At 39.2% G+C, this 26,984-nt stretch overlaps 2 protein-coding genes across 3 annotated transcripts in view; one reads left to right on the forward strand and one right to left on the reverse strand.

Annotated features, from left to right (window-relative positions):
- Positions 1 to 26,984, reverse strand: part of nlgn2a (neuroligin 2a) — a 351,369-nt gene that overhangs the window by 164,853 nt on the left and 159,532 nt on the right. For both annotated transcript variants that reach the window (XM_057337672.1, XM_057337666.1), the window contains exon 2: positions 18,881 to 19,665. In XM_057337672.1, coding sequence (XP_057193655.1) covers positions 18,881 to 19,352 — 472 coding nt within the window. In that variant the 5' untranslated portion in view covers positions 19,353 to 19,665. The remainder of the gene's footprint in view (positions 1 to 18,880; positions 19,666 to 26,984) is intronic.
- On the forward strand, positions 11,216 to 12,163 carry LOC130556560 (uncharacterized). Its single transcript, XM_057337686.1, has one exon. It carries the CDS (start codon positions 11,279 to 11,281, stop codon positions 12,146 to 12,148), a length of 870 nt encoding a protein of 289 aa, XP_057193669.1. The 5' UTR covers positions 11,216 to 11,278; the 3' UTR covers positions 12,149 to 12,163.

Raw genomic sequence — 26,984 nt, forward strand, 5'->3', positions numbered from 1 at the left:
AGTTCTCGTATTATGTGAGAAATACGGCGGGACATGCTAAAATTCTTATTGTGTCATTTTGTGCTTTTTGCATTCATAATTAGGACTCTTCCGCATTTCTGTACAGCCTACGGTTATTAAAAAGGTGTAGGCTATACTAAATTTAGTCATCTGGTCTGAAGATTAAGCAACATTAAGCGTTTTAGCACAGTACACTGGCCGTGATGGCGTGGTCCGTGGTCGCTAAAGGGACAGAGTAGGCTAAAGGCACTTAGCAAATCTTGCAAGCTTATAACGTTTTTGTTCCACCATGCCACCATACATGTTGTGGATATTCAGCTAAATGTTTAGCATAAGTTTAAAGAGGGTAAATTTGATCATTTAACTGAACTGTACACATGAGACATGTACTGTACATTACGTGCTTTCTCCAACGTGGTTTCAGTGTATTTCTGTCATTTAAAATGCATAAATTTAACAATATGTTGACTTATTATGTGAGCATATAGATTAAAAATTATTATACTAAATCGTAATTTCGTTTTGATATGTTATATTAGTATTGGGTAAGCTAATTAAAAAGAAAGGCTATAGCCTAATATAAAAGTATTCGAAATACAATGCGCCAAACAGCAACATCTACAGATAGTTGTGTATATTGCCATGGAGCACTCATATTGTTTTCTGACCAGTAATTAAATATATTTTTTCACTGCTCGGCCATGCAAACTGACTTGCGTTGAGGTGTATGTTTGAGAGGTCCTCATGTGTCCCAGCGGCTTCGGGTCTAAAACGTTGACAAAATATGCCTTGGGCACAGGTAGTGTCCGATATGGCATCGGGTCTCTGGTAATTTATAATGAATGTGCTTTTACCAATCGCCCCGAAAGACACAAATTAAATACATTTTATGGTTAGGTAAACAACAAAATATTTGTTACGCCAAACTTTACAAGACATAATTAGGTTAATATACCGTGAGTGATTGACATTTTAGCATTTAATGAACAGACAGCAACTCAAGCAATTGGCGTGTAGTCATACTCGCATGTTCGTGTGTGGCACACGAAACGCACACAACATGCAACAAAAGTTTTTATCTTTGCGCTTAAAATCCATCTTACAGCTGTATAGATCCTAACGCCGTGAGGTATCTTGCTTGGCTGCACAAGACGTTTCGGGTCTAGTCGGGTTCTAAAGAAAGTGCTGTCTATTTTTATCTGGTCTATTTTATCTGGCCTGCTCAAGAAGTTCGCTTGGCTAAAATATCAGTTTTTCTGTCTCGTATTAACAAACGAACATTTCCACAATTCCACAACATTCAGCATTTTCTGAGAGTCTCAAATTAAAACAAGATCATGCGAGGAAAATAAAAAAAATGTTTATTGAGATTGCAGCTACGTCATATAAACAGAAGCACACGGGAGAGTACGCGTTAAAATCAGAGCATTCAATAAGCTCCTAGTTGAGATCTCAGTTATTTGACCGCTTCAAACACAATACGTGTCCTGTAAATGCTGATGATGTATTTATGTGAACACGATGTGCTGAAGTAAATTACTTAATTCCTTCAAGCCAGAGCAGGAAACCTAAAATTTCTGATGTTGATGATCCATAAGAAGAGATCTATGACATCAAATAAATTCACTTAATCGAGCAGATGAGTGGACTGTGCTGCAAACATATAAAAAGTATCTGCATTTCTTGCTTTGGTCTTCGTCAGAAGCGACTTGCACCACCTGCTGGTGAAGCGGTCAGGCAGCAGGTAGAGATAATGCATTGGCGGAATCGGCGCTCTATTGCTTCTCCTGGGATTCCCGGATGTGAAACTTTGAATTTCAAGCAGAATTTGAACCATTGAATTTGTGGAAGCAAATTTTTAAAGCGAAATAATATGAACTGAAATTTGTCTGTCGAATATTAAAGGTTGTATTTTAAAACAAGTTGAATTTTTTTAACGAAATTTAAAAGGTGAATTTTGATTATTTAATTTTTAAACGGTGAAACTGTGTGTGAAATTTTTACATTTGAAAAAAATCACACCTTAAACATGCAAACATGTTGAATTGAAGAACCATAAAATGCAAGCACTGTTAACACAATGCATTTTTTTTTTCAGTTAGTGCTACAAACACATTGGTCTCTATTTTACTTCCATACTTGTCGCGAAAGTTGAGGAAGAACCCAATTGCAGGCAGCGTTCAGAGGTAACAACAAGAATATTTATTATAAAAACACAAAAACAAAGACCCACAACAACTCACAAGAATAATAACTGGTCGTAGACTAACTAACAATAAACTGGGATAAACACACTAGACATAAACTAAACTGAACACTTACTAGACTGACAAGAACTTCAAAAACAGGAACCGAAAACCAGGAATCACACTCAGTGTACGAGACACGATGATATACAAGGTAACACTCCAACAAGCACAATGACTGCGCACATGACAGAAGACACACGGGCATTATAAAGGGAGATACAAACGAGGGGTAAACAAGGACCAGGTGTCGGGGATTAAACACTGAAGAGAAGCTAAAGAGGAACGAAAGGGCGGGAACAGAGACGCAGACAGGAGAGAGAGTATATAAGGCCGAAAGGGTCAAAATCTCTCTCCCCACATATAACCTAAGGCTTTGCCATGACTCTGCCACAAGACCAAGAATAGACATGACATGATGAGGCAGAGTCATGACAGAAAGTGATGTCTGTGTTTTGTTGGTGCACGTGCTTTAGTTCAGCCTAACCCTCCCCCAGCACGCGCCGTATGCTTTCGGAAATAATCGTACAGCTGTATCTATCTTATAAATGTGATCAAACTAAATACTCTTCGAAGATACGAAGTATGCAATACTACTCTATAGGTACTCAAGATTACTATGAGATTGGCAGAAACCACGTGTGTTAGGGCCGCTTTAATGCATAATATGCTAAATAAACCACCGGAGACTGCATTTATTAGATATTATTTACTAAAATGATCTTGTCACAGTCACCAGCTGCAGTGCCCTCTCAAATCCACTAGAGCACAGTCCTCTCATCACATGGACTGTCATCTCACACTACATTTCCCATAATCCATTGCTGCACTCATTATCTATGACTACATTCACCTGTGTCTAGTTAACCTGATTACTTCTGTCTACATAAGCCTGGTTTGTTGTTTCCATCAGGGCGAAGTCTTGTTTATGTCGCATTGCATTTCTTAGTGGTTTCCTTGTTTGTATATTGTGTTTGGACCTTGGACTGTACTGCTGTCTTGTGTGAACCTTTGCTGCCTGCCTCGACCATTGCCTGTGACCCCGTTTCTGATTGTTTGCTGCCTGCCTTGAACTTATTGCCTGTTTGTACCGGTTCTCCTTTTAATAAAGCTGCATTTAGATCCTCAACCTGTCAAGCTTCAGAGCAGTTCGTGACAGATCTTGCTTATTCTATAAACACCATGCACTGTGCTGTGTTTTACCTTTTTGTGTTTTTCTTATTTTCTCCTGTAAAGTGGCTTTGGAACAATGCACATTGTGAAAAGCGCTATATAAATAAAATTGAATTGAACTTTCCTGCAGGTGGCGCAGATGGTGGTCTGGGTGGAGCCCCTGGTAGCTTCGGAAAAACAGACTCTTGAACTTAACCAGACTTAGGAACGAACTCGTTTACTGGACTTGGCTCAGGAATGGGCTCTTGAACTTGAATGGACTCAGGTACGAACTCTTGGACTTGACTTGGCTCCAGAGAGAACTCTTGAGCTTGACTAGATTCAGGGGTGAATTCTTGGGCTTGACTTGACTCAGGAACGGACTCTTTGACTTGACTGGGCTCAGAAATGGACTCTTTGACTTGACTGGGCTCTGGAACGGACTCTTGGACTTGACTGGGCTCAGGAATGGACTCTTGGACTTGACTGGGCTCAGGAACGGACTCTTGTCTACAGTGGACAGGTGACATACCTAAAACACCGCTGGGAGCACCAGACTTGGGACCACTGGCGAGGCGGCCATGATGGATCTGGGTTGGCGGCCACCTTGCGAAAGGGCTTTGGGCTGGCGGCCATCTTGCGATCGGGCTCTGGGTTGGTGGCCATCTTGCAAGCGGGCTCTGGACTGGCAGCCATCTTGCGAGCGGGCTCTGGACTGACGGCCATCTTGCGAGCGGGCTCTGGACTGGCGGCCATCTTGCGAGCGGGCTCTGTACTGGTGGCCATCAGAGCCTGAGGCCTACTCCCCCCTCAAAACATTTTTTAGGGGAAGCTCCCTCCTCTGTTTCACCCACAGTAAATGGGGACTCGACAGTCAAAAAAAATAACTAGAGGACCATTACGGATGAGGTGTTCTTGAAGTGGTTGGTTTAATCCATAACAGAAAAATTTCACAATTTGTGGTCTATTTGTTAAAAAGTCCTTTATCCAGGCACAAGTAGAAGGTGGCAGTTGCAGGTCCAATAATTTGTTAATCAAGATATCAGGGATAATAGTATTAAAAGCTGAACTATAATCTATAAAAGGCAGCCTTTCACAGTTTCCTGCATGCTCCAGATGACCGAGTGCATTATGGAGGGCAATAGCGATGGCATCCTCTGTGCAACAGTTTGCCCTATAGGCAAACTGATAGGGATCAAATGTGAGAGGAAGACAGGCCTTAATATGGCGCAATGTCAGTCTCTCAAAGCACTTCATCACCACTGATGTTAGGGCAAAAGGTCTGAAATTATTCAGACTGTGGTCTGTGGTTGATTTAGGAACAGGGATGATAACAGATGATTTTAGGTAGGTAGGAATGATGGCTTGGGTCAAGGAAAGGTTAAAAATCTTGTGTTATCTGCACATACTGATAGTACTTTCCCTGGTACTCCATCAGGTCCTTAGGCTTTCCTGGGGTTTCCTTTCCTTAACTCACTCCTCACTTCGTGTTGCTGAAGAATTAGTGAAATGCTACTAATGGTAATTGGAGGTGCAATCGGTCTGTTTTCTTCAAAGCGGGCAAAGAAAATCTTTTAGTTAATCTTTAGTTCCTCTGCCAGCAGTGCATCAGTGTGAACGGGAGCAGTATTGCACCTTTTGCAATATGTGATGATACAGCCGAAGTGCATAAGCTAGAATTGTATATTTACCTGTAGCTGTACAAACATGTACTGTTGCAACCAGAACTCTGATACCACTGCTGCAAATGCTTTTATATATTTAATGTTTTTCATATTCCTATCTTACATGACAACATTCACTTAAGCTGACATTACGGATAAGGTTTTCTTGAAGTGGTTGGTTTAATCCATAACAGAAAAAATCTATGAGGGCGTAGTCCGGGAGACCAGAGTAAAATGAAATGGCCAAAAAGTATTGAATATGGTCCTTGAGGGTACGGTTACCTAAAGCATATCGACATGCAGTGTAACATTACATTGATGATACAGCTGAAGTGCATAACCTAGAATTGTATACGTACCTGTAGCTGTACAAACATGTGCTGTGGCAACTAGAACTCTGATAGCACTGCTGCAAATGCTTTTATATATTTAACGTTTTTCATGACAACATTCACTTAAGCTGACATGAACATCACAGGTTTGTGCAAAACCTGATGATCTGGTCCTTTGATTAGGTAATGCTTCAAATAGAATTTTGTGTGCTTCAACTTTTAAAACCAAAAACCCCCCCAGATTTCAGTTCTCGATTTACTCTAGCACAGCACTATATTTAGAACTAAAATCCTCATGAAATACACACTGCACACACACTCACACAAAACTGCAAATACTGTAAGCCTGCACACATTACACAATTTGCTGGAAAATTCTCATTACTTTGCACTAAAATATCTTAGCTGTAAAATTGACCTTAACAGATTCCTTTGGTTAAAAACTGTTGCCAAATTTTAAGTCTCACTTTGGCTTTCATTTACAGAACACAAGGGAAATACTGTAGAAAAAAACAACATAATTTATGGGAAAACTAAATAAGTAGCTGCTTTCCCTCCAAACACTTATTTGGATCATAATATAACAATGATTCGTTGTTTGACAGTGACACTAGTCTGAGCTAAACTCTACTGAAGCTCTACTTGCTGTCCCCCAAAACCGACAAAGAGCTGCTCAGATCTCCTAAAGCTCTGCGTGCGGTCCAAGTAGAGGTGCCGGGCGCATACTGGACAAAACACGGCAGAGGTTGGTTCTTCCTCCCCAGGGGGGAGCGCCTGCAGGCTTACCACCTGGTCCCGAAAGGGAGTGGTGGGAACCTTGAGCACATAGCCTAGCCAGGGTCTCAGGGTAGCGTGAGAATCGCCTGGCACCACCTCCTAGCACTTGTGGGACACGGAAAATGCCTGGAGGTCCCCTACCCTCTTGATGGAGGCAAGAGCAACTAAGAGTGCTGTCTTCATCATTAAATGAGGAAGACTGGCATCTCTCAGGTACATACAAAGGCCCTGTAGGACCACATTAAGGTCCCAAGAGGGAACGGAGCGCGGTTGAGGTGGATTTATCCTCCTCGCGCGCCTGAGGAACCTGCTGACCAGGTCGTGTTGCTCCAGAGATAGATGTTGACTGATGTTGTTTTCAGAAATCGTCTCCACATTTGTTGTTTGTCTCTTGAGGTCCATGACAGCATTAACTGTTCTCAATGCTAGATCTGCTCCCTGGTCTCTCTGGTTGTAGATTGCAAGTTTCACTCTGTAGGGTCTGGTCGGATCAAAGTTTAACAGCCGGGATCATAAGATCGTAAAACACAGTAACCTCTCAGCAGGGCTTCTACCAGGCACCAACGAGTCTGGTCCAACTGCCCTATCTCAACACCTTCATTACTGACCAGGACAGATTCCAATACTCTCCCCTGGACTTCAAATGAGGTTCTTGGGGGAGGACAGGACTGTTCACCAAAGTGAGAAAAGCCATGTGGCCCCCAGGGACTGAGAGCCTCAAATTCTTCCAAAAGAATGTCTCTTTCTCTTTCCTTAGCCACAAAAGACTGGTTAAAGTTTATATACAACCACCCCACAGTGTATGCTTGTCCCCATGTTATTCTCCTTCACCTATAACCTCAAAGGCATGTGTGCTTAGTGGTATTCTGTGTATATTTACATTCTTGTACAAACTACAGGTCAATGTAATTATAACCCTTTCATGTTTCATATCTAAATGTTTCCCTCTTCATTTCATAGAATATGGTATATAGCAGAGTAATGTATTTTATACCATACTCATTTTATTTTATTCTAAAGACTATTCTTGCTCCAAACTCCCAGGCGACCATAAATGCAAATGAGTTAGTGTGCCGGACAAAGAAACATGTTTTCGCTGCCCAAAAGCATCTCATCACATTGGATATCCCACCTTGGAGGAGCGTGATGCCCCCGGGGTTAAAAACATCCTTGCAGGAAGGAAAGTTTGCTCGCTTGTGTGTGTTCGTGCTCGCTCATGTTCGCTCGCTTGTGTGTGTTCGCACTCGCTCGTGTTCGTGCACCCTCTCGGCCCTGTCTCTCTCCTCGGAGACAGCTTCTTCCAGCAGTTTGCTTCGGCTAAGTTCGTTCTACCTTCGTCAGCCAATCCGGCTCTAAGAAAGAATCCAACGGACTCACCCGCTCGCTTTGAACTCATCAGGACTCTGAAACCTTTTTGCACACGCACCACAACTTGTCCCCGCACAAGCAGGAAGCCAATGCAAGTATCTGATCTATTTCTAAATAGCTGTGCTTAAGCTTTGCCCCTTTTAAATAAGGAGATTGTCCTTGATGGTTTATGCAGATCCGAATAGCTGATTTAATACTGCCACTCTTTGCTTTGTCTATTTCTTTCATTCTTTACTGCTTTTACGTTTTATGTTTGTTTGTTAGTGTTTGGTCTTTGTTAGTTAGTTGGTTTTATTTCCCCTTCGGTGTAGTAAATAAACCGCATTTGTATCCATGCTCGAATCGTTTCTGTGTTTATTTATCACATATCAACGTCACTTAAACTGCTTGATTTCATTAAGATTTCTGAAGTGGTACTGTACTACAGTAAGAATATTGTTTTTCCAAGGCCAGGAAAGTAATATTTCTTAGAGTTGATATACGATCTGCTGATCGCTCGCTGGACGAGTATATTTAGTCTGTCGCTGTTATTAATTCTGCTGCATCAGGTAAAGTGTATAAAATAGTTGATGGTTTATCACCAGAGGTGGACGAAGTACAAAACTTCCTTCTTTGAGTGAAAGTACAGATACTACTGGTCAAATATTACTTCACTACAAGTAAAAGTTGTAAAGACAGATTCTTACTTAAGTAAAAGTACAGAAGTACATGCTTTTAAAAGTACTCAAGTATTAAAAGTAAATTTCCTTTATGTCAGTTGTGCATTGTTTTATTGTTGTATACCTTATGACCCTGAAGCAACCTACTGAATACACAGAGTAGCTCACAGTATCAGTTGTATTAACACTTACATTTAGTCATTTAGCAGACGCTTTTATCCAAAGCGACTTACAGATGAAGGAAACAATGGAAGCAATTGGAACAACATAAGGACAACAAAAAGCATAAGTGCAACAAAAGAAAATTGGTCTCACAAAGCCTATCACAGTGTACAGAGCTAAGTATTAAAGGAGTAGTTCACTTCAAAATTTGCCCCCATTGACTTTCCATAGTCATTTTTATTCCTACTATGGAAAGTCAATGGGGGCAAAGTTTGCAGTGAGCAACTCCTTTAAGAGCTTTATATGTTTAGCACATATATGTTTAGTTTAGATATAATCCTGTATGATCATTTAGCCTAATTATCCTCATTAGCCCCCTAGGCCTATATTTATTTATGAGCAGTGTTCTTTTATTTTGTATATTCCTATTACCAGTTTTAGAAGCAATTTACCAGTAAGTAGTAAGGTTCTTGTAAACAATAAAGTGTAGAAGCCATGTGTTTGTTGGATTTATTACCATTTGTATTTCCATAATTTAACTACAAACATAAACTATAGCTAGTATAATGAAACTATGGTATTTTATGGTATTTTGCCCAATATGGGCAGTTGTGGCCTAATGGTTAGAGAGTCGGACTCATGACCAGAAGGTTGCCGGTTCGATTCCCAGGCGGGTAACAACTGAGGTGCCCTTGAGCAAGGCACCTTACCCCCACTTGCTCCCCGGGCGCTGCAGTGATAGCTGCCCACTGCTCCGGGGGTACGTGTGTTCACCACTTGCTGTGCGTGTGTTCACTACTCTCTGGATGGGTTAAATGCAGAGGTCACATTCCGTTGCCTTGTACATTGTACATGCAATGACAATAAATTGAATCTAAATCTAAACATATAGAAAATTCGTGGATAATGTGGTTTCACTGCAAATAAAAAACAATGAATTTTTTAATTAGAATGAGATTTTTTAATTAAATTCCTCTTTGTAGTGTGTTTTGGGTTTTATTCCATTAGGATTTACCATCCCATCAATAGAATCCATCACATATAAGTAGACAACAAGTATCCATAGTACAATTCCCATTATAACCATTAAATCCATTACATTTTATGTTGTATTTTGGGCAGGATACTGTCGTTTTTATATAGGAATACTTCAACTATAGTTACTTCAGTAAAAACATCATTCATTTTCCAAATCACATTAAATGATATAGCAGCAGATCAGAAGTTAACACACGCGTAGCTCAAGGTGTATGTGATGCTTATTTACCGTTTAGCCATTGTGTCGATCATTTTCATGACAATGTTTCTACGATCTTTGACTGATCGTAACCCACAGATGATTACACCACACTTTAACATGTGCCTTTTTCGTCTTTTATTGTTCTATTTGCCTTTTTAGAGAGCTATCAATGGTGTAGCAGCGCCTACGTTTACATTAGTTTAGCGGGGAAGATTCCAGAGTTGCAAGATTTGCGTAAAAAAATCTGCCAAATGGCCATTCAAAGCTTGCTGGACAACCGCGAACTTAGAAAAACTGAAATACTTGGCAACAGTAAAAGGTCCTGGCAGATCGCAAGCCAGATAAATTGCGCACACAGGAAACCCCGCTGCATAGCCCCGCTGACCTTTTTATAAATGTAGTGGAGTAAAAAGTACCATTTTCTACTTTTGGACCTTTTTATAAATGTAGTGGAGTAAAAAGTATGATATTTGTCTTTCAAATGTAGTGCAGTTAAAGTAGAAGTACTCATAAAAAATAATACTTTTTCTACTTTTGGACCTTTTTATAAATGTAGTGGAGTAAAAAGTACGATATTTGTCTTTCAAATGTAGTGAAGTTAAAGTACAAGTACTCAGAAAAAATAATACTCAAGTAAAGTACAGATACTCAAAAAGTGTACATAAGTACAGTACTCAGGTAAATTTACTTCGTTACTGTCCACCTCTGTTTATCACCATTAATTATACGTATGTAACTGTGGTTAAACTCATAGTTTCCCCGAAATACACTACAACTCGCAAAATAGACTAAAAACTAAGTAAAATAGCAGTTCACCATTTCAATAAGCTATCACTTATTTATCAGCATGAGAAATACGTGTGAGCGTGTGAACAGACTAAAATGCATGTGTCTCACGGTGAATGCGTGAGACTTGAGAGCCCTGTAACATGAACAGAATTTAGCGGGCTGTGCGTTAGTATTAATGGTCCGTGGGGAAACGCAGTGCTCCGTGTGTACTGTAGTTAAATAGATTAAACAAAGCTTCGAGGCAACAAAATTTTCCTCTAGGATTTTTTGTATTCGAATTTCTTGAGTTACTCGAGGAATCGTTTCAGCCCTAATCCAAATAGGTTAGAGTTACAGACAAAATGGCTGAATAAGCTTTTTTAGTACATCTTAAAAACAACCAATCAGCATTCGGTTTCATAAACTTTTAACTGGAAAAATGTGTTTATCCAGAAATCACAAAACACAATGCGTCTGGAACTTTTTCACTGTTAATAAACTGTCACAAAGCAGCCTATGACACAGGGCTGTTATACTTGCTTAAGCTATTTTGGTAACACTTTACATTAAGGTTCCCTACATAAAGCATTTATAAATGTGTTCATTAATGATTAATAAGTCATTTACAAATGCATTACAAAGCAGTTATAACTGCATGAATAAAAAGGGGGATTAACTCACATGTTATAAATGCTTAATAAATGTATTTATTCATTATTTAATTGACTCGAAAGAAAATTCATTATTATCTTGATGTTGTTTGCAAAATAGGCTGTCAGACAGGAGACTGTAGGGTGTTAGGCCTGCTTCCTGTTTCCTGTTTCCTGCATCGCTGCCGGCAGCTTCGAGTATACTACGATCCATCGAGCAACCTTGGTAAATTGGAATTGCACTTCAAATCCGGTGAGTTATGGCTTCTATTCCTATTATTGTTACTTGCACCTCATGTCATATGTTTAGCTTAGCCTTCTCTGTCAGCTGCGAGGGCTTTATATGCGATAAATGCAGGGAAATAGTTAGGCTGACAGAGAAGATCTTAGAATTAGAGTCTCGCATCCAATCTTTATCTGAGGATAGTAAGAGTTTAACGACGATAGAAAACACTTTGGATGCGAGCAACATTAGCGCACACAGCTCGGTTCCGGTTGAAAATCCTCCGCAGCTGGGAAACTTCGTGACTGTGAGACGGCGTAGTCGCAGGACAAAACATCACTCGACCGTTCCGATTACAGTCTCGAACAGGTTTGCCCCGCTCAGTGACGCACCGGCTGAGAAACCTGCTGAAAGTGCCCTAGTTATCGGTGATTCTATTGTTCGGAACGTTAACATAGAGGCACCAGCCACCATAGTCCAATGTTTACCGGGAGCCAGAGCGCCTGACATCAAGTCAAATTTAAATGTGCTGGCTAAGGCTAATCGTAAATTCAGTAAGATTGTCATTCACGTCGGCACAAATGATGTTCGACTCCGTCAATCGGAGATCACAAAAGATAACATTAAAGAGGTGTGTGAGCTCGCAAGCATGATGTCAGACACTGTAATATTCTCTGGCCCCCTCAATGCTTATCGTGGTGATGAGATTTATAGCAGATTATCATCACTAAATGGCTGGTTGTCTGAGTGGTGCCTGCAGAATGATATAGTTTTTATAAATAACTGGAAGAGTTTTGAGGGCAGACCTGACCTGTTGAAACGAGATGGTCTCCATCCCTCCTGGGCTGGGACTTCCATCCTGTCTAGAAATATGGCAAAAAGTCTTAATGCTAATGCTAAAACTTGACTCGCTGGGGCCCAGGTCAGGGAGCAGACAGTATGGCTTAACCAACTGTCTGCTTGCCGTCTCACGTCGCAGAATACACAAAATGTACAACATGTAGTAATCCGTTCTCCCAAACATCACAAAATAGAGACTGTGTCTGTCCCCCGGATTAGCAAACATAAAATAATGCGTAAACCTCTTGAAAGTAATTTAATAAACGTTAAACAAACTAAACATGAACAAAATACAGATAATCAACTGTTACGACTCGGATTGCTAAATATTAGATCTCTCTCTAATAAAGCACTTTTTGTTAACGATATGATAACAGATCATAAAATAGACATGCTCTGTTTGACAGAAACATGGCTAAAACCAGATGATTATATTGCTTTAAATGAATCTGTCCCCCAAGATTATTATTATAAACACGAGCCTCGTCTAAAAGGCAGAGGGGGAGGTGTCGCAGCACTTTACAATAACTCTCTTAGCATTTCCCAGAAGTCGAACTCTAAATATAATTCTTTTGAAGTCATGGTTCTTCATGTTTCAACACCTAATACTAAAGATAAAACACTTTTTAAATTGATTCTAGCTATTGTATATAGGCCTCCAGGGCACCACACAGATTTTATTAAAGAATTTGGTGGGTTCTTATCAGAACTAGTACTGGCCGCAGATAGACTCCTTGTCGTTGGTGACTTTAACATCCACGTAGATAACGTTACAGATGCCTTAGGAATGGCTTTCAAAGACACTCTTAACTCCATGGGCATTAGTCAACATGTGTCAGGACCCACTCACCTTCGTAATCATACTTTAGATTTAATACTGTCTTACGGTATAAATGTGGACGACGTTAAAATCCTTCAGCAGAGTGAAGACATTTCGGATCATTATCTGGTATTATGTTTGCTTCACTGGCCTACGGCTGCAAATAAAACTCATTGTTACAAATATGGTAGAACAATAACTTCAACTACCAAAGATGCGTTTCTCGATAATCTGCCCGAATTGTCTCAAATCATGAGAAATAACGTTGAAGATCTTGACATTACCACTGAAAATTTTAATTCCACCTTCTCGGTAACGCTAGACAAAGTTGCTCCACTACGTTTAAAGAAGATTAAAAATGGCAGCCCCACACCGTGGTATAATGAACACACTCAGGCTCTAAAGAAAGCGGCCCGAAAAATGGAGCGCAACTTTAAGAAAACTAAATTAGAGGTATTTCGTACAGCATGGAAGGATAGTATTCGAAAATACAGGAAAGCCCTAAAAACTTCTAGATCCGCCTACTTTTCATCACTAATAGAAGAAAACCAGCACAACCCTAGGTTTTTATTTAACACGGTGGCTAAATTAACAAAAAATAAATCGTCAGTGACTTCTGATCCTGTATATCAGCATAGCAGTGATGAATTTATGAACTACTTCACATATAAAATCCAAGATATTAGAGAAAAAATTATAACAATGCAATCAGAAGTGAAACCCGCTGAACAAACTAACTACAGCGCCCTTAAGGAGAAAATGCAATTATTTTATACCGTAGATCAAGATGAGCTGTCTAAAATTATTAGATCATCTAAATCAACAACATGCATACTAGACCCTATACCTACAAATCTACTGAAAGAGATGCTCCCAGAAATTATAGATCCTCTTCTTGGTATTATTAACTCATCTCTGACATTAGGACATGTGCCTAAAGCATATAAGGTGGCTGTTATAAGGCCCCTTGTCAAAAAACCCCAACTCGACCCTAGAGAACTAAGGAACTACAGGCCTATATCGAATCTACCTTTCATATCTAAAGTTCTGGAAAAAGTAGTTTCAACTCAATTATGCTCCTTCCTCCAAAGGAATGACATCAATGAAGAATTCCAGTCTGGATTTAGAGCATGTCACAGTACAGAGACTGCTTTGATCAGAGTTACAAATGATCTGCTATTGGCGTCTGACCGAGGTTGTATCTCGTTATTGGTGCTGCTAGACCTTAGTGCTGCATTCGATACCATTGACCACAGCACACTCCTACATAGACTCGAAAATTATGTTGGCATTAAGGGAATAGCTTTGAAATGGTTTAAATCTTATTTATCCGACCGTTTTCAATTTGTAGCAATAAACAATGAGGTGTCACGCAAATCGCAAGTCCAGTACGGTGTACCACAGGGCTCAGTCTTAGGGCCTCTGCTCTTCGCATTATACATGCTACCTCTAGGAGATATAATAAAGCGACACGGAGTTAGCTTTCACTGTTATGCTGATGATACTCAACTTTATATTTCCTCGAAGCCTCATGAAACACAGCAGTTCCATCGAATAATGGAATGCATAGTCGATATAAAAAACTGGATGAGTAACAACTTTTTATTACTGAACTCGGACAAAACGGAAGTGTTACTTATTGGACCGAAAACTGCTATAAGTAACAACCAAGAATACTGTTTAACTATTGACGGATGTTCCATAAAACCCTCGTCGTCAGCAAAGAATCTTGGCGTTCTATTCGATAGTAATCTGTCATTTGAGAGCCACGTCGCCAACACCTGTAAAATTGCGTTTTTCCATTTTAAGAATATATCTAAACTACGTCATATGCTGTCAATCTCAGATGCAGAGAAGTTAATTCATGCATTCATGACATCAAGACTAGATTACTGTAATGCACTGTTAGGTGGTTGCCCTGCAGGCTTATTACAAAAACTCCAATTGGTCCAAAACGCGGCAGCTCGAGTTCTTACACGTACAAAAAAGTATGAACATATTAGCCCGGTTCTGTCAACCTTGCACTGGTTACCTATAAAGCATCGCGTTAACTTTAAAATCTTGCTTATTACCTATAAAGCCTTACATGGTTTAGCTCCTCAGTACTTGAATGAACTCCTTTTGTATTACAGTCCTTCACGTGCATTACGCTCTCAGGCGTCCTGTCAGTTGGTAATACCTAGAATTTCAAAATCAAGTGCAGGTGGTAGATCCTTTTCCTATCTAGCGCCTAAACTTTGGAATAGTCTTCCCTGCACTGTCCGGGAGGCAGACACACTCTGTCAGTTTAAATCTAGACTAAAGACGCATCTTTTTAATCTTGCATACACTACTCTTCCATAATATAAATCTTCAGAGGGTTTAGGCTGCATTAGTTAGATCAACCGGAACCAAAAACACAACTGATGTACTTGTTGCATCAAAGAGTACAGAACAGTACTCTACTCTCAGCCAGTCTTGTCTCATTGTTCCAAGGTTACCACAGCGAGCAGGATGCAGTTCATGGCCTGACCTGATGGTAGAGCGGAGAATGGGAAGTGGGGACCTGACAAGAGCTGAGATGATAGAGCTGGATAAAGAAGGACGCGGTCTCTTGACATGTCTTCACCACAAAATTTCAAATGCTATTAGATTATTAATGATAATCTTAAACTATAATTTATTTTATTATTAAGTTTATTTATTTTATTTAGCCTTGTTGTGCAAGTTCTCTGGAGCTTGTGCAGAGGCAGCAGCTTTTGCCAGAGGGGAACTGGAATCCCCTGGTTGGGCCTGGGTTCTCCTGAGGTTTTTTTTCTCGATTAGAGTTTTGGGTTCCTCGCCACCGTTTGCATACTGTTTTTGCACTATCTGCCTGACCGGGGGGGCTGCTTTAGAATCTTAAAGTTTTACTTAATTAATATTGCATATAGGAATTTATTATCTGTTATATTTGACCTGTGCTTCTCTCTCCTTTATCCTAAATGTGTGCTCTCACTGTGCGTGTGTGTGTGTGCGTACTTGTCTGTGTACGTACGTGTGTGTGTGTGTGTTGTGTGTGTGTGTGCGTGCGTGCGCATCCGTGTGTGTGTGTGTCTCTGTGTCTGTGTGTGTTGGTGCGTGTGCGTGTTGTGTGTGTGGAGTGTTTTGTGTGTGGGTGTGTCTGTCTTCTGTGTTTCAACCTTTTCTTGTTTTTGCAGGTACAACTTTGATTGTTTTGCTTGTAGTCAATGTGTCTCATGTGCAGCTGCTTTGTAACAATGAAAATTGTAAAAGCGCTATATAAATAAAGTTGAGTTGAGAGAGTTGAGTATGTTCGTTTTTCTTATTATTGTATATTTCATATCTTATGTCACATTTCAAAACATGTTGCTTACCTGATCCAATTCTGAATGTCTTACGGTGCCCTCCAGAATGCATTCAGATCATGATGCTTATCCAAAGCATAAATTCATCAAACTTTTGATCACTTTTTAGCACTTAATGCACAGAGGTTGTCGTAAACTTGTTTGCTTACGATGTTTTATTGATCATTCAATTACTTCCAATAGTTAATCAAAACCAGAAAATATTTATTTAATATTTATTGTAGAAACAGAATGCTTGCTCACAAGGCTACATCTCTGATGTGAATCATACTTTTAGAAGTATTGACAGCCCATGAAAGTGCACTTCAAAGAAAAGTGGATGCCTGTGAAGTATTCAGTCACAACTATAACACCCTACAGTCTCCAATCTGACAGCCTATTTTGCAAAAAAATACATTTATTAAGCATTTATAACATGTGAGTTAAAATGGCTCACTATTTGGCAGGTATTTCGTTAAAATCCCTTTTTATTTACGCAGTTATAACTGCTTTATAATGCATTTGTAAATGACTTATTAATCATTAATGAACACATTTACAAATGCTTTATAAAGGGAACCTTAATGTAAAGCATAACCGCAATTTTAAAGCAAACATATTTTTGTGGAATTTTTACACAACATTTGGCAACAAGCCACAGATTTGTGATGCTGTGCTGATGCTGATAAATGGACTACTTGTATTGAGCATGGCGACAAACTTCCAACTTGAAATAGTACAGCTCTAGTTTACAGTTGTATATTATGTTTAAAACATTTAACAAAAATCGTTGGCAGTCACTGCATGGTATAATTTAATTTAATTGTCACTTAACATGTATGAAATCAATTAGTGATGAATAAGACACACTGATATTGAGACCATTTGCATGTGTCTAAAACTGATATGGAAATGGATTGTCACTTTCAGCATAGATCTAAACGTTCTCACCCCATAAAAATGTTTTTTATGCATATCTTGTGAAATCAGAGAATGTGTCAGAGGAAAACTGAATTGAAGGGTGCTTTAGATGCTTTACCCGGTTATGTACATAACCAATATAAGGTCTGAGGACATAACAGTAGGAGAAAAATGTGTAAATCGCCTGAGGCAGTGCGGGAGGATGTCGGTCCCCACATACAGTAACTGATGTTGTGACTTTGATCTCTTGTTCCGCATCCAAATGATTCTTCAGTATATAGATCATTTAAATCTATACTGCAGTGCACACACACACTGTATGTGACACTGAAAAAAACTACTTAATTAGCTCTAAACATTTATCTGTATGTTTTAAGGAGCATTTTACTTTGGATTTGGGTTTTAATCCACCATTTGGTGCAGAAAGATGGTGCAGTGGGTAACATATTTTATTCCAAATAACGACTATGGAGTGTTGGATTGGCCTCCGGCTGAGAAAAAACTGAGTGGATTAAAGAGAATTTGGGGATTTGGGAAAATGGGAACAGGCACATTTGGAAATGTGGGAATAGGCAGATTTGCAGAGGGCTTTTGAAAAGACACATGGCACAGAGGAACAATGTAAGGTGAGCATACGAGTGTCCGAAAAAAGAAAGAGAAGAAAGGAAAAGAGAGGAAAAAGAAAGCAAACTCAACACATTGCTGGTGGTGTCAAAAAGAAATAAAATTACAGTAACACTGGCATTTCACTGTGAACACGTACTCCCACACACACTCATGGCCCTATGCAGAAGTTCTGTTCGACTTCTGTGTACCGAGAAAACATTTCAAGTTGATGCTGATGTGCTATAAACATGGTCATCTTCAAGTTTAGTGTGGGACCTCTGATTTTTTATGGGGGGCAAAACCGGTTGCAAATTACAAACACAAAACTTGTTTATCATACAAAGAATTGCTTGAATAGGGTAATTACCATTGTAAACACAAAACAACTGGCTGTGGAAAAACAGGTAAGAACTGAGAGGAATGGAGCAAAAAAAGGCTCAGAGATGGCAAATTACTGCTGGTGTCAATAATTTGTTTCTCTGTGCAACTCTGTGGCTGGAACCTTAATTGCGAGAGAAAAACACCTTCTCGCGAATCAGCTCTTTCCATCCTCAGAGATTTCTCTGTCCACTTTGCTCTTTCTCAAAAGAAAAAAGAAAAAAGTACAAGAAAAGAAAAGAAAAGAAGGAAAAAGGAAACGTTGAGGGGTTTAACCTCAGTCTCAAAAGTCACTCACTTATTTGAATTCTTAACTCTTGGTCAATTTACTGCAATTTTTCGTAAATGTATGTCTTTTACGGCGGCACAAGTCATTTCACACAACACTTTGCTCTTTCCATCTGGACTCTGTCTTAAAGCAAAGCATAGGCTAAACTATTTCTGACATACCGATCTTTAGTGCAGTGGGCTGATCATAACTGTGAATAGGCAAAGACATGCCCTTAGTCAAGGTCTGGTAATGCTGCACTGTAGTTCAAAGCCTTTTATATTAGCAATGTGCCCACTTTTATTATTCTGTTCTTTGTAGTGTTAATGTTGTTCTTAACAAGTTACGAGGCGAAACAGGAATTGTATTGTGACTCCTAGCAAGAGAACCATGCTTTCTATGTGATACTAATCTGAGATTATGGTTGCATATGGTTCAACTTTTCCCATGATGTTTTGCTGTGTTGTGTCAGACACTCACCGTCTTCTGTGGGCACATAGATGTTGAGGTAGAGACAGTCTTCACTCTGATTCTGGATGTAGGTGGCGGCTACGTCCAAGCTGTCGGTAAACCAAACAGGCAGCATGATCTCAGGCAAAACACCATGCAAGTTCTGCGGACACACAGGGGCGAACTGCGTGGCGTTACGCACTTCCTGCCAGGACCCAGGAGCTTCAGGTGGCTGGAAGCGGCGGTCTCCGATCGGCGCTGTGGCATATGGGACACCCAGGTACTGCTCTACTGGACCCAGAATCTCGTTGTTGAGCTCTTTTTTGATCCCACGCAACTTGCCGTAGTTTGTTGTCACAGTGGGATACTTCGTACCAGGATCGATGCGTTGGCATGAGGCCACTGTGATCCAAAGTGTCAACCAGAAAATGAAGAGCGTGTGGGTAATTTCTGAATTGCGGGCATGGCCCCAGTCACGTTTACAAGAATAGGTGAGATACATGTCTCTTTCTCTTTCCTTCTTTACTTCACCGGTTAACCTCCTCTGTGCTTCGTCACAGGTGAAGGGTAAATTAAATTAAACCATAGAGGACAAACAAGTGAAACTGTTTGATTCAGAGGAGGGAACAAGATGGGAAAACAGGAATGGGGGCTGTGGAAGGGTTGGGGTGGACGAGCAACTATAGTCGTGCTCAGCACAAGTGGGTTATCTTCGAAATGAAGCAGACAGTGAAGTTGAATAGTCTGTTACGTTCCATCTCCCTGAGCTGTCCTCATCGGGTCAGTCAAAATAGTCACGAAGATGATAGTTGAACCTGTTAGAAACAACAAAAAAGAGAGTGTCAAAAGTTAACTTGGATAACTTGAACTCTGCATACCACCTATAGTAACAAAAAAAAGAATAGGTTTAAGAATAGGTTGAACCAGGTTTAGGGTACTGCACAAAGGCAGGATTTACAAATTAGCCCCTTTTAAATTCATGAGTTGGAACTGCAAAGATACTGGCCGCCCTGTAAACATTGACATTTAATTTTGAATCTAAATGACAGGAAGCTACTTTATTGTAATTTTGCAGAAATCCAACACTGAAACAAAACTTCTCCAGCAAAACAATAATTCATTTTGACTAATCATGCCTGTTTATCCACTGTATGTAAAAATTGATTATATTTCTCTAAATTAAGTCTGATATTGTCAAACCGATTAACACAGCTATCGAATCAAATTGATGCAATACAACATCCCAAAATGTCCACCATATTGACTTCAGAATATATCATAATATAAATAAATACTGACATGAAAATGAAAGAATTCTGGGAAATGTTCATAAAATGAAAATTATTTAGATTATAAAAACCAATTATTTCAAACACTTTTATTATTATCATGTAATGTTTTTTGGAAATATCCCATATAGTATTTTGTGTAAATAGTTCAGTCTTTATGGGTAAATCATTCAAAAAATATATATATATTTTTAAATTTACACTTATACTGTATATACATTTAGCAGATGCTTACATCATTTACAGTAATTGAATCATATGTAATTGAAATTTCACATCCCTTTAATTCAAATTCAGTCCTCACTAAGAAACTGAATTGGAATTTATAAGGCATTATCAACTCTGAATGATACTCAGAAGGCAGAAGAGGGATTGTTTGGGTTTGAATCTACAACCTTCTAGTCACCAGCTCAGATCTTGATGAAAAGATTTTAAAAATGCATTAGAAGAAAAAAAAAACGATTTAAATGTTTTTAATGTAAAAATATCTTCAATAGTGATGTTTCATCTGTGTGCTAAAATATTCAGTGACTCTCCCATCTTTAAGTTTAAAGCCTGTGAAGCACAGGCATACTTCAGGCAATAACAGCTCAGATGACATGTACAAGGCATTATGCGGATTATAAACACAATGAGACGAGACAGGAGACGGGGCCAGCAATTTAAAGGAAAACATCTCAAAACACCCACACAAAGAGCTTCTACCAGTCAGTTATGACTAACAAACTAAATATAGATGTTTTAGCACAACCTGAAGGATATCATCTGTGAGGATATGAAGTCTAATTAAGAACCAGCGCATTCCACCGTGAAGACATCTTTTGTTTTTAAAAGCCTTTAATCGCTGGGCGAACTGATTGATGTTTTAAAACTTTGATGTTCATTTTAAATAGTGCTACCAGTTAGCCAAGAACGCATAACCAAGATATGTTAGCATTTTAACGGCTTGCAAAAACAGAGGAGAGAGATTTATACGATGCGACTGGATTTAATGTGACTTTAGATTTCGAGTCAGGACAAGGCAGTGGGCAAAAGACTGTGCGTAAGCTGTTTACTCTGAGGCTAACGCTAGGAAGAGGCAAGAAATAGCAAATCTGAGATGGCATAAACCATATAATGAGGTCCGCAGATCTGAGCCCACTGTGTAAATCTGGGATTTTTATTTATATACTTGAAACTTTAGTTTTAATTGTGAAATCCATGCCAACCAAAGTGCACACTGTTATTAAAGCAAAAGACATTATAGAATTCATGTGCTTTTTTCCAAGAAACGGGTTTTGCACACATTGATATGCTGCTATAATAATGTGTAAAGAAAAATAATGTTACATTACCAAATAAGATTGCTTTCTAGTGGTCTGTGACTTTTGGACCCCGCTGTATAATGGCACTTATAAAACACAAACAGGTGCACGCCCAGCAAGGTGTTGTAGCATAAACGTAGAAGGCAGCCTATTTAATACGCAAAACAATGCTTTCTCATCATTATCATTATCAGCGTAAATGCGGCAAAAATCATCATGGTGAATGGACTCCTCCGGTAATATTACTTTATCACTATCCTATAATAGTCTCGTTTAATGTGGCCATTAGTGCTTCTAGCACAGCGTTGTGTTGATGTGTGTGCGTCTGTCTTTTTGTTATGCCAATAAAGCCATTTGAAATTTGGGTAAATAATTGGAAAGAAAGAGAGAGAGCGAGTGAAAAGAATAGGAAAGGTGTGAGGACACAATGGGTATTCAGCTCAGGTGCCTGTACAGACACTAGCACTTTAAATATTGTTAAATGCTATAAAAAAATCCCTCAGTGTTCACAGTGGCACCTGCAGGTGCATTGTGCATACCATGAATGCTCGCTTACTCATGTTATGGTTAGAACGATTCTATATTTCTCTTTTAGCATGCAATTGAGTCCAATTTGTTAAAAAAAGAGAAACATTTGTTAGATAATATGTGAACTACGAATTGTATATTTTCGAGCGTGGTGTTTCTTTAAAGCAACACAGCTTGAAGATTCCTGTGTTGATGTATTTCATATTGCACCAGGAAGATTCTGCATTTTGAAGGGCTCACCCCTCGGCTTACATTAACTAATTAGGGTTGTGGGTTGACATTGCCGTCCAAAAAATCATTTGATGGATAAAAGTCTGTGTGTATTGTACCGTGACTTCGTGTCAATTTTCGTCTGTCTCCATAAAAAAAACATTTTAGTGTGCATACTAAAAGTTAACTTTGATAATATAATTTGAGAACAGATGGTTTCAAACCTAATAGACTTGAGCCACTTTTCCACCATCAGGCCAGCTGGTATAAATAGCCGGCATCAGACATTTCTATTTTTAGGACTCCCTTTTACCTGATCTGTGTTTACCCAAATAGCATGCTTGATCAGCAAGAGAGAAACCGGTAGCCAAGCAACAGACCAATACTTAGTAACAACGTCTACACGCATTCAACCAGCAGGATTTCGCATGGTAAGACAACTTTGGTGAGAATTCCGGGCCAGGAATGGTTTGTAATCGACAAGTGGAAATATTATCTGTAACCGTCTCTTACCATTCTTAGAACTGTTCAGCAGCTATAGCCTAACAGGCAAAAAACAATTCAGCTGTCTAATGGACTTAAAAGATTCTAAACTTATATACACTGCGTGCTAAAAGTTACTAAGCCCAAGGCCTCTGTCGAGGGGTCATTCAGGCAGGTGTCTGTGCATCTCCTAAGGTGAAATCCGTAAGAATATTTAATGTGCTATTTAACAGGTAAGACAGAAATCGGAAGTGAGTTAAACAGACAGACTGTCCTTCCGTCTTATTATCACACTATAAGTCTTCGCAATTTATTTGATAATTTATGACCCAGCCCTGGGGCCAGTTGCATAAACTGCTTAGACTAGTCTTACAAGTTAGTCAACCAATTTTTTCTTCAAAACTGGTCATATCTTCTTTAAGTCAGTCCCATAAAAATGTAGATTGGTCTAATTAAAATCTAAAAGGTAAGAAGTCTTAACTTAGCGACTATGTTTATGCAACTGGCCCCAGGGTCTTCCTTTGGCCATCCATACTCTTCTACACTATGCATGAGGAGAAAATGTTCTATGGCAATAACTTTTTACGTTCTTTTATGTTCTATATGCAATAAATAATAAAAACTCAAAACCATCTTTTTATTATCTCTCCCCACAATTTGTCATTTTATCAGCCCCGTCTCCCTCTCCCTCTGTGTTCTGTGGAGTGTAAAATCGAGGAGGTGTCTTGGGACAGAGAGAGGGTCTTGGGACCACTGACAAGATTCTCTCTCTGCTCCCTAATTAAACCTTAGAGACCGTACAGACTGCACAGCACACAGGCACACAGCGAGCATTCCGTCTTTACACAATCATACATGCGAGATTATCATGAGAAGAGGAGGCTTGAGTGAAACACAGCAGCATGAAAAAGATTAAAGGAGGCATGAATTAAAATCACAATTTTAACCCGAGGGAATCTTATTCACGCGAACATCATGTAAGTGTCAGAACTGAAAACGCCTTGTTACTGAGATTACATCTGTTATTGACACCAGGCCCAGCGAACGCCAGGTTCTGCAATGCACCTATCTATGACGACATTGATAGGTTGAACACCGCCTCCACACAAAGAATATCAATGACTACTTCTCTAGCCCCGCCCACTGGTTCGCGCATGACAATTCTGAAGTAACACAAGTGGCGCGGAACCAGATAGAGCGAGCAAGCAAACAAACATGCCTTTAAAGATTGCAAAATATTGTGCCATCCCTGGTTGTGGAAGAATACAGTCGCTGCATAACCTTCCTTCGGATTCCGATATTAGGAATGCGTGGTTAAAGCGTGGTTTATTTTTAAAGACGTTCCAGCTCATGTGGGAAAAACATGGAGCATTTGCTTTAATTTATCCCTTAAAACTAATTGTTGACCATCAAAAAACATTTAAATGTTTTTCCCTGTGAAAATATATTTTCCTGCCTTAAAATAGCTTGAATGTTATGGGAGGCAAATCCTGCCAAATTTAAATAAATAAATTAAACGATGAAAATGAAAATGAAAACCAGATTAGCAATTTCATTATACACAACTGCGTGCACAATATGTGCCAAAATGAAAAATAAAATGAAATTAATTTATTTTCATTTTCATTTTTACACTGACAATGCGTTGTCCCTGTCAAATTGAAAAAGAAAATGCAATTGGTGATTTGACATTTCATTTTCACCAAAATCTCGAGGCAAGACTGCCAATTTGAAAATGAAAAGGCAAATGTGAAAAATAAATTGTAAAAACATTTTTTTACAAAGGTTTTATTAATGTTCACGCAATAATACTGACACAATTCAAATTAAAATGTAAACTTTGATTTTCATTTTATTTTATTTTCTCTTCTCTTTTATTTCATTTTCGTTTTCATTTTCGTTTTCGTTTTCATTTTCTTTTTCTTGTTCACGGTCATGCAAATTACATGTTAATTAGTGGGTGTGGACGAGCGTCTGCATTGCTGGGAACGCCCACAAAAACGTCATATCCGTTTATTCGAACGAACGTGTGTAGACTTTGTCAGGCGCTTGGCCTTAAGCCTGGCTCAGATTACAGGATTCTCGGCCAGAATTTACCCCGATTTCCCCTCCCGAGAATCTTTGAAAAAATCGGGTCCAGAACCTCGGCACATCTGCAAGGTGACTGACAGACCTTTAAAAATGTCGACCGCGAAAGCTCCTGCAAGGGTACGTTGGACAGCGGAGATGGAAGAACAACTTGTGGCAACAGCATGATTGTCTATATAATGTTTCCTCCAAAACATACCACAACCGCACAGATAAGGAAAGAGAGGGGGTTCAATCTTCAGCTGGCTGGCAGGAGCTGCCACTGGCAGGTCACGTGACCCGGCACTCCCGCCACTGGCAGGTCACGTGACCCGGCACTCCCGCCACTGGCAGGTCACGTGACCCGGCACTCCCGTCACTGGCAGGTCACGTGACCCGCCACTTAACAGCTAAACAGAGCCAGAAGATGCGCCGATTTTCACGCGTTCCCACAGCTCTTCTGTATAAAATTTTTAATATTTTTTATTTTGCATTTGTTTATATGGATGTCAAGCTTGTCCATGAGAAACATGTTGTGTGGAGGTTTTGCGTTTTAAAGCGCTCAAAATACGGTGAGAACAACTGGCAGGTGGCGCTTGTACTGTCAGCTAAACAGAGCCAGAAGATGCGCAGACTTTCACGCGTTCTCGCAGCTCTTCTGTATAGAAATTAACGAAAACGTTTTTCAAGTCATAGCTCAGTCTCTTGCGTTACCAAGGCAGCGAGTGACGCGTGACACGTATTTGCGTTTACATTCTAAAAAGTTCAATTTAGGCCTACATACAGGCTGGCCCAAAGCAGTTGAGCGATTAAGCAAAGCAACGAGAACGGTTCGGCGCGATTGTGGAAAAGCACTAAGATTTTATTAATCGTGTTTAATATTTATACACTGGCACCTGCCATTGATAATCAAGGCTGCACTGGAGATGGTTCAGAAACAATGAGAGAAATGCTGAGAAAAAAATAAATGAAAAACTAGTTTGGGTTATTATATGGATGTTTTAAAATGATGAAAAATAAGTTTTACAGGAAAATATATTCTTTATTAATTAATTTAAACCGCCAACAGCGGTTGCAATTAGAACAAAGTTTTATCATTTGTGAAAAAACGTTAGGTTAAAGTAACACAAAATGTTTTGTCACAAAAATAACGCAGTAAATGTGTGTCTGTTTGTGTGTCTGTTTTAACAACCATTTTTAGAGTGCACAGTAAAGAAAACCAACGTATACAAAAAGCAATGGAATTATAAGGTTCGGGATGTATAGCCTAATACTTGTTGTACCCTATAGCTATTACTTAAAATAAGATATATCCACAACAAGCTTACAATATCCCAAGTTTCTGAATCGAAAGCATGCAGTGTGTTGGTAAAAGGACACAAAGTTTTTTTTAGAGCAAAAGAAGCTACTTTAAGCTCACGTAGAGAGAACGGAAAACGCATTTGTTGATTATATTTGGAGAATAGCTGCAATTAATAGGCCTGTGTTGTTTATAGTTTAGTTCAATTTTTTGACAAAAAAAACAACAACAACACAATAGTAGTAATATGTACAGCCATTTACATAAATAAAAATATAAAGCAGATTGTTAATTTACATTTATTCATTTGGCAGACGCTTTTATCCAAAGTGACATTGCATTCAAGCATTAGTATTCCCTTGCATCGAACCCACAAACTTTTCCGATGCTAATGCAATGCTCTTATCACTGAGCCACAGAAACATTATTTAACAAAAATGTATAACCCAAGTAAAATAGTGAGACACGGCCAATAATTTTAGCAAAAAAACAAACATTTTTAACAGACTATTTTAATGCCTATAGCATAATCTTAATGGACCAGATAAAATATTTACATTCACAGCAATAACATATTTTATTATGTCATAAAACTACAGTCCGGTAAAAATATCACGAACACTTAACGCACTTTTTAAATTTCATAGTTTCAAAGAACTGGTTTTGACCAATGAACTGTTACACTGTAGAAGTCTCAACAATTTTTATCAGACATTTCTTCTTAGCAGGAAGCCTGTAGTGCAAGCATTCATGCATGCAGAATAAATAATTTCTATGCAGGAGAGCTGTGGGAACGCGTGAAAGCCAGTGGTTTTTTAGCTGACAGTGCAACTGCCACCTGCCAGTTGTTCTCACCGTACTTTGAGCGCTTTAAAATGCAAAAACTCCACACAAAATGTTGTGCATGCACAAGAACACATCCATACGAACAAACGCAGAATAAAAAATATTAT

This window comes from Triplophysa rosa, linkage group LG1 (assembly GCF_024868665.1).
Source record: "Triplophysa rosa linkage group LG1, Trosa_1v2, whole genome shotgun sequence".
NCBI lineage: Eukaryota > Metazoa > Chordata > Actinopteri > Cypriniformes > Nemacheilidae > Triplophysa > Triplophysa rosa.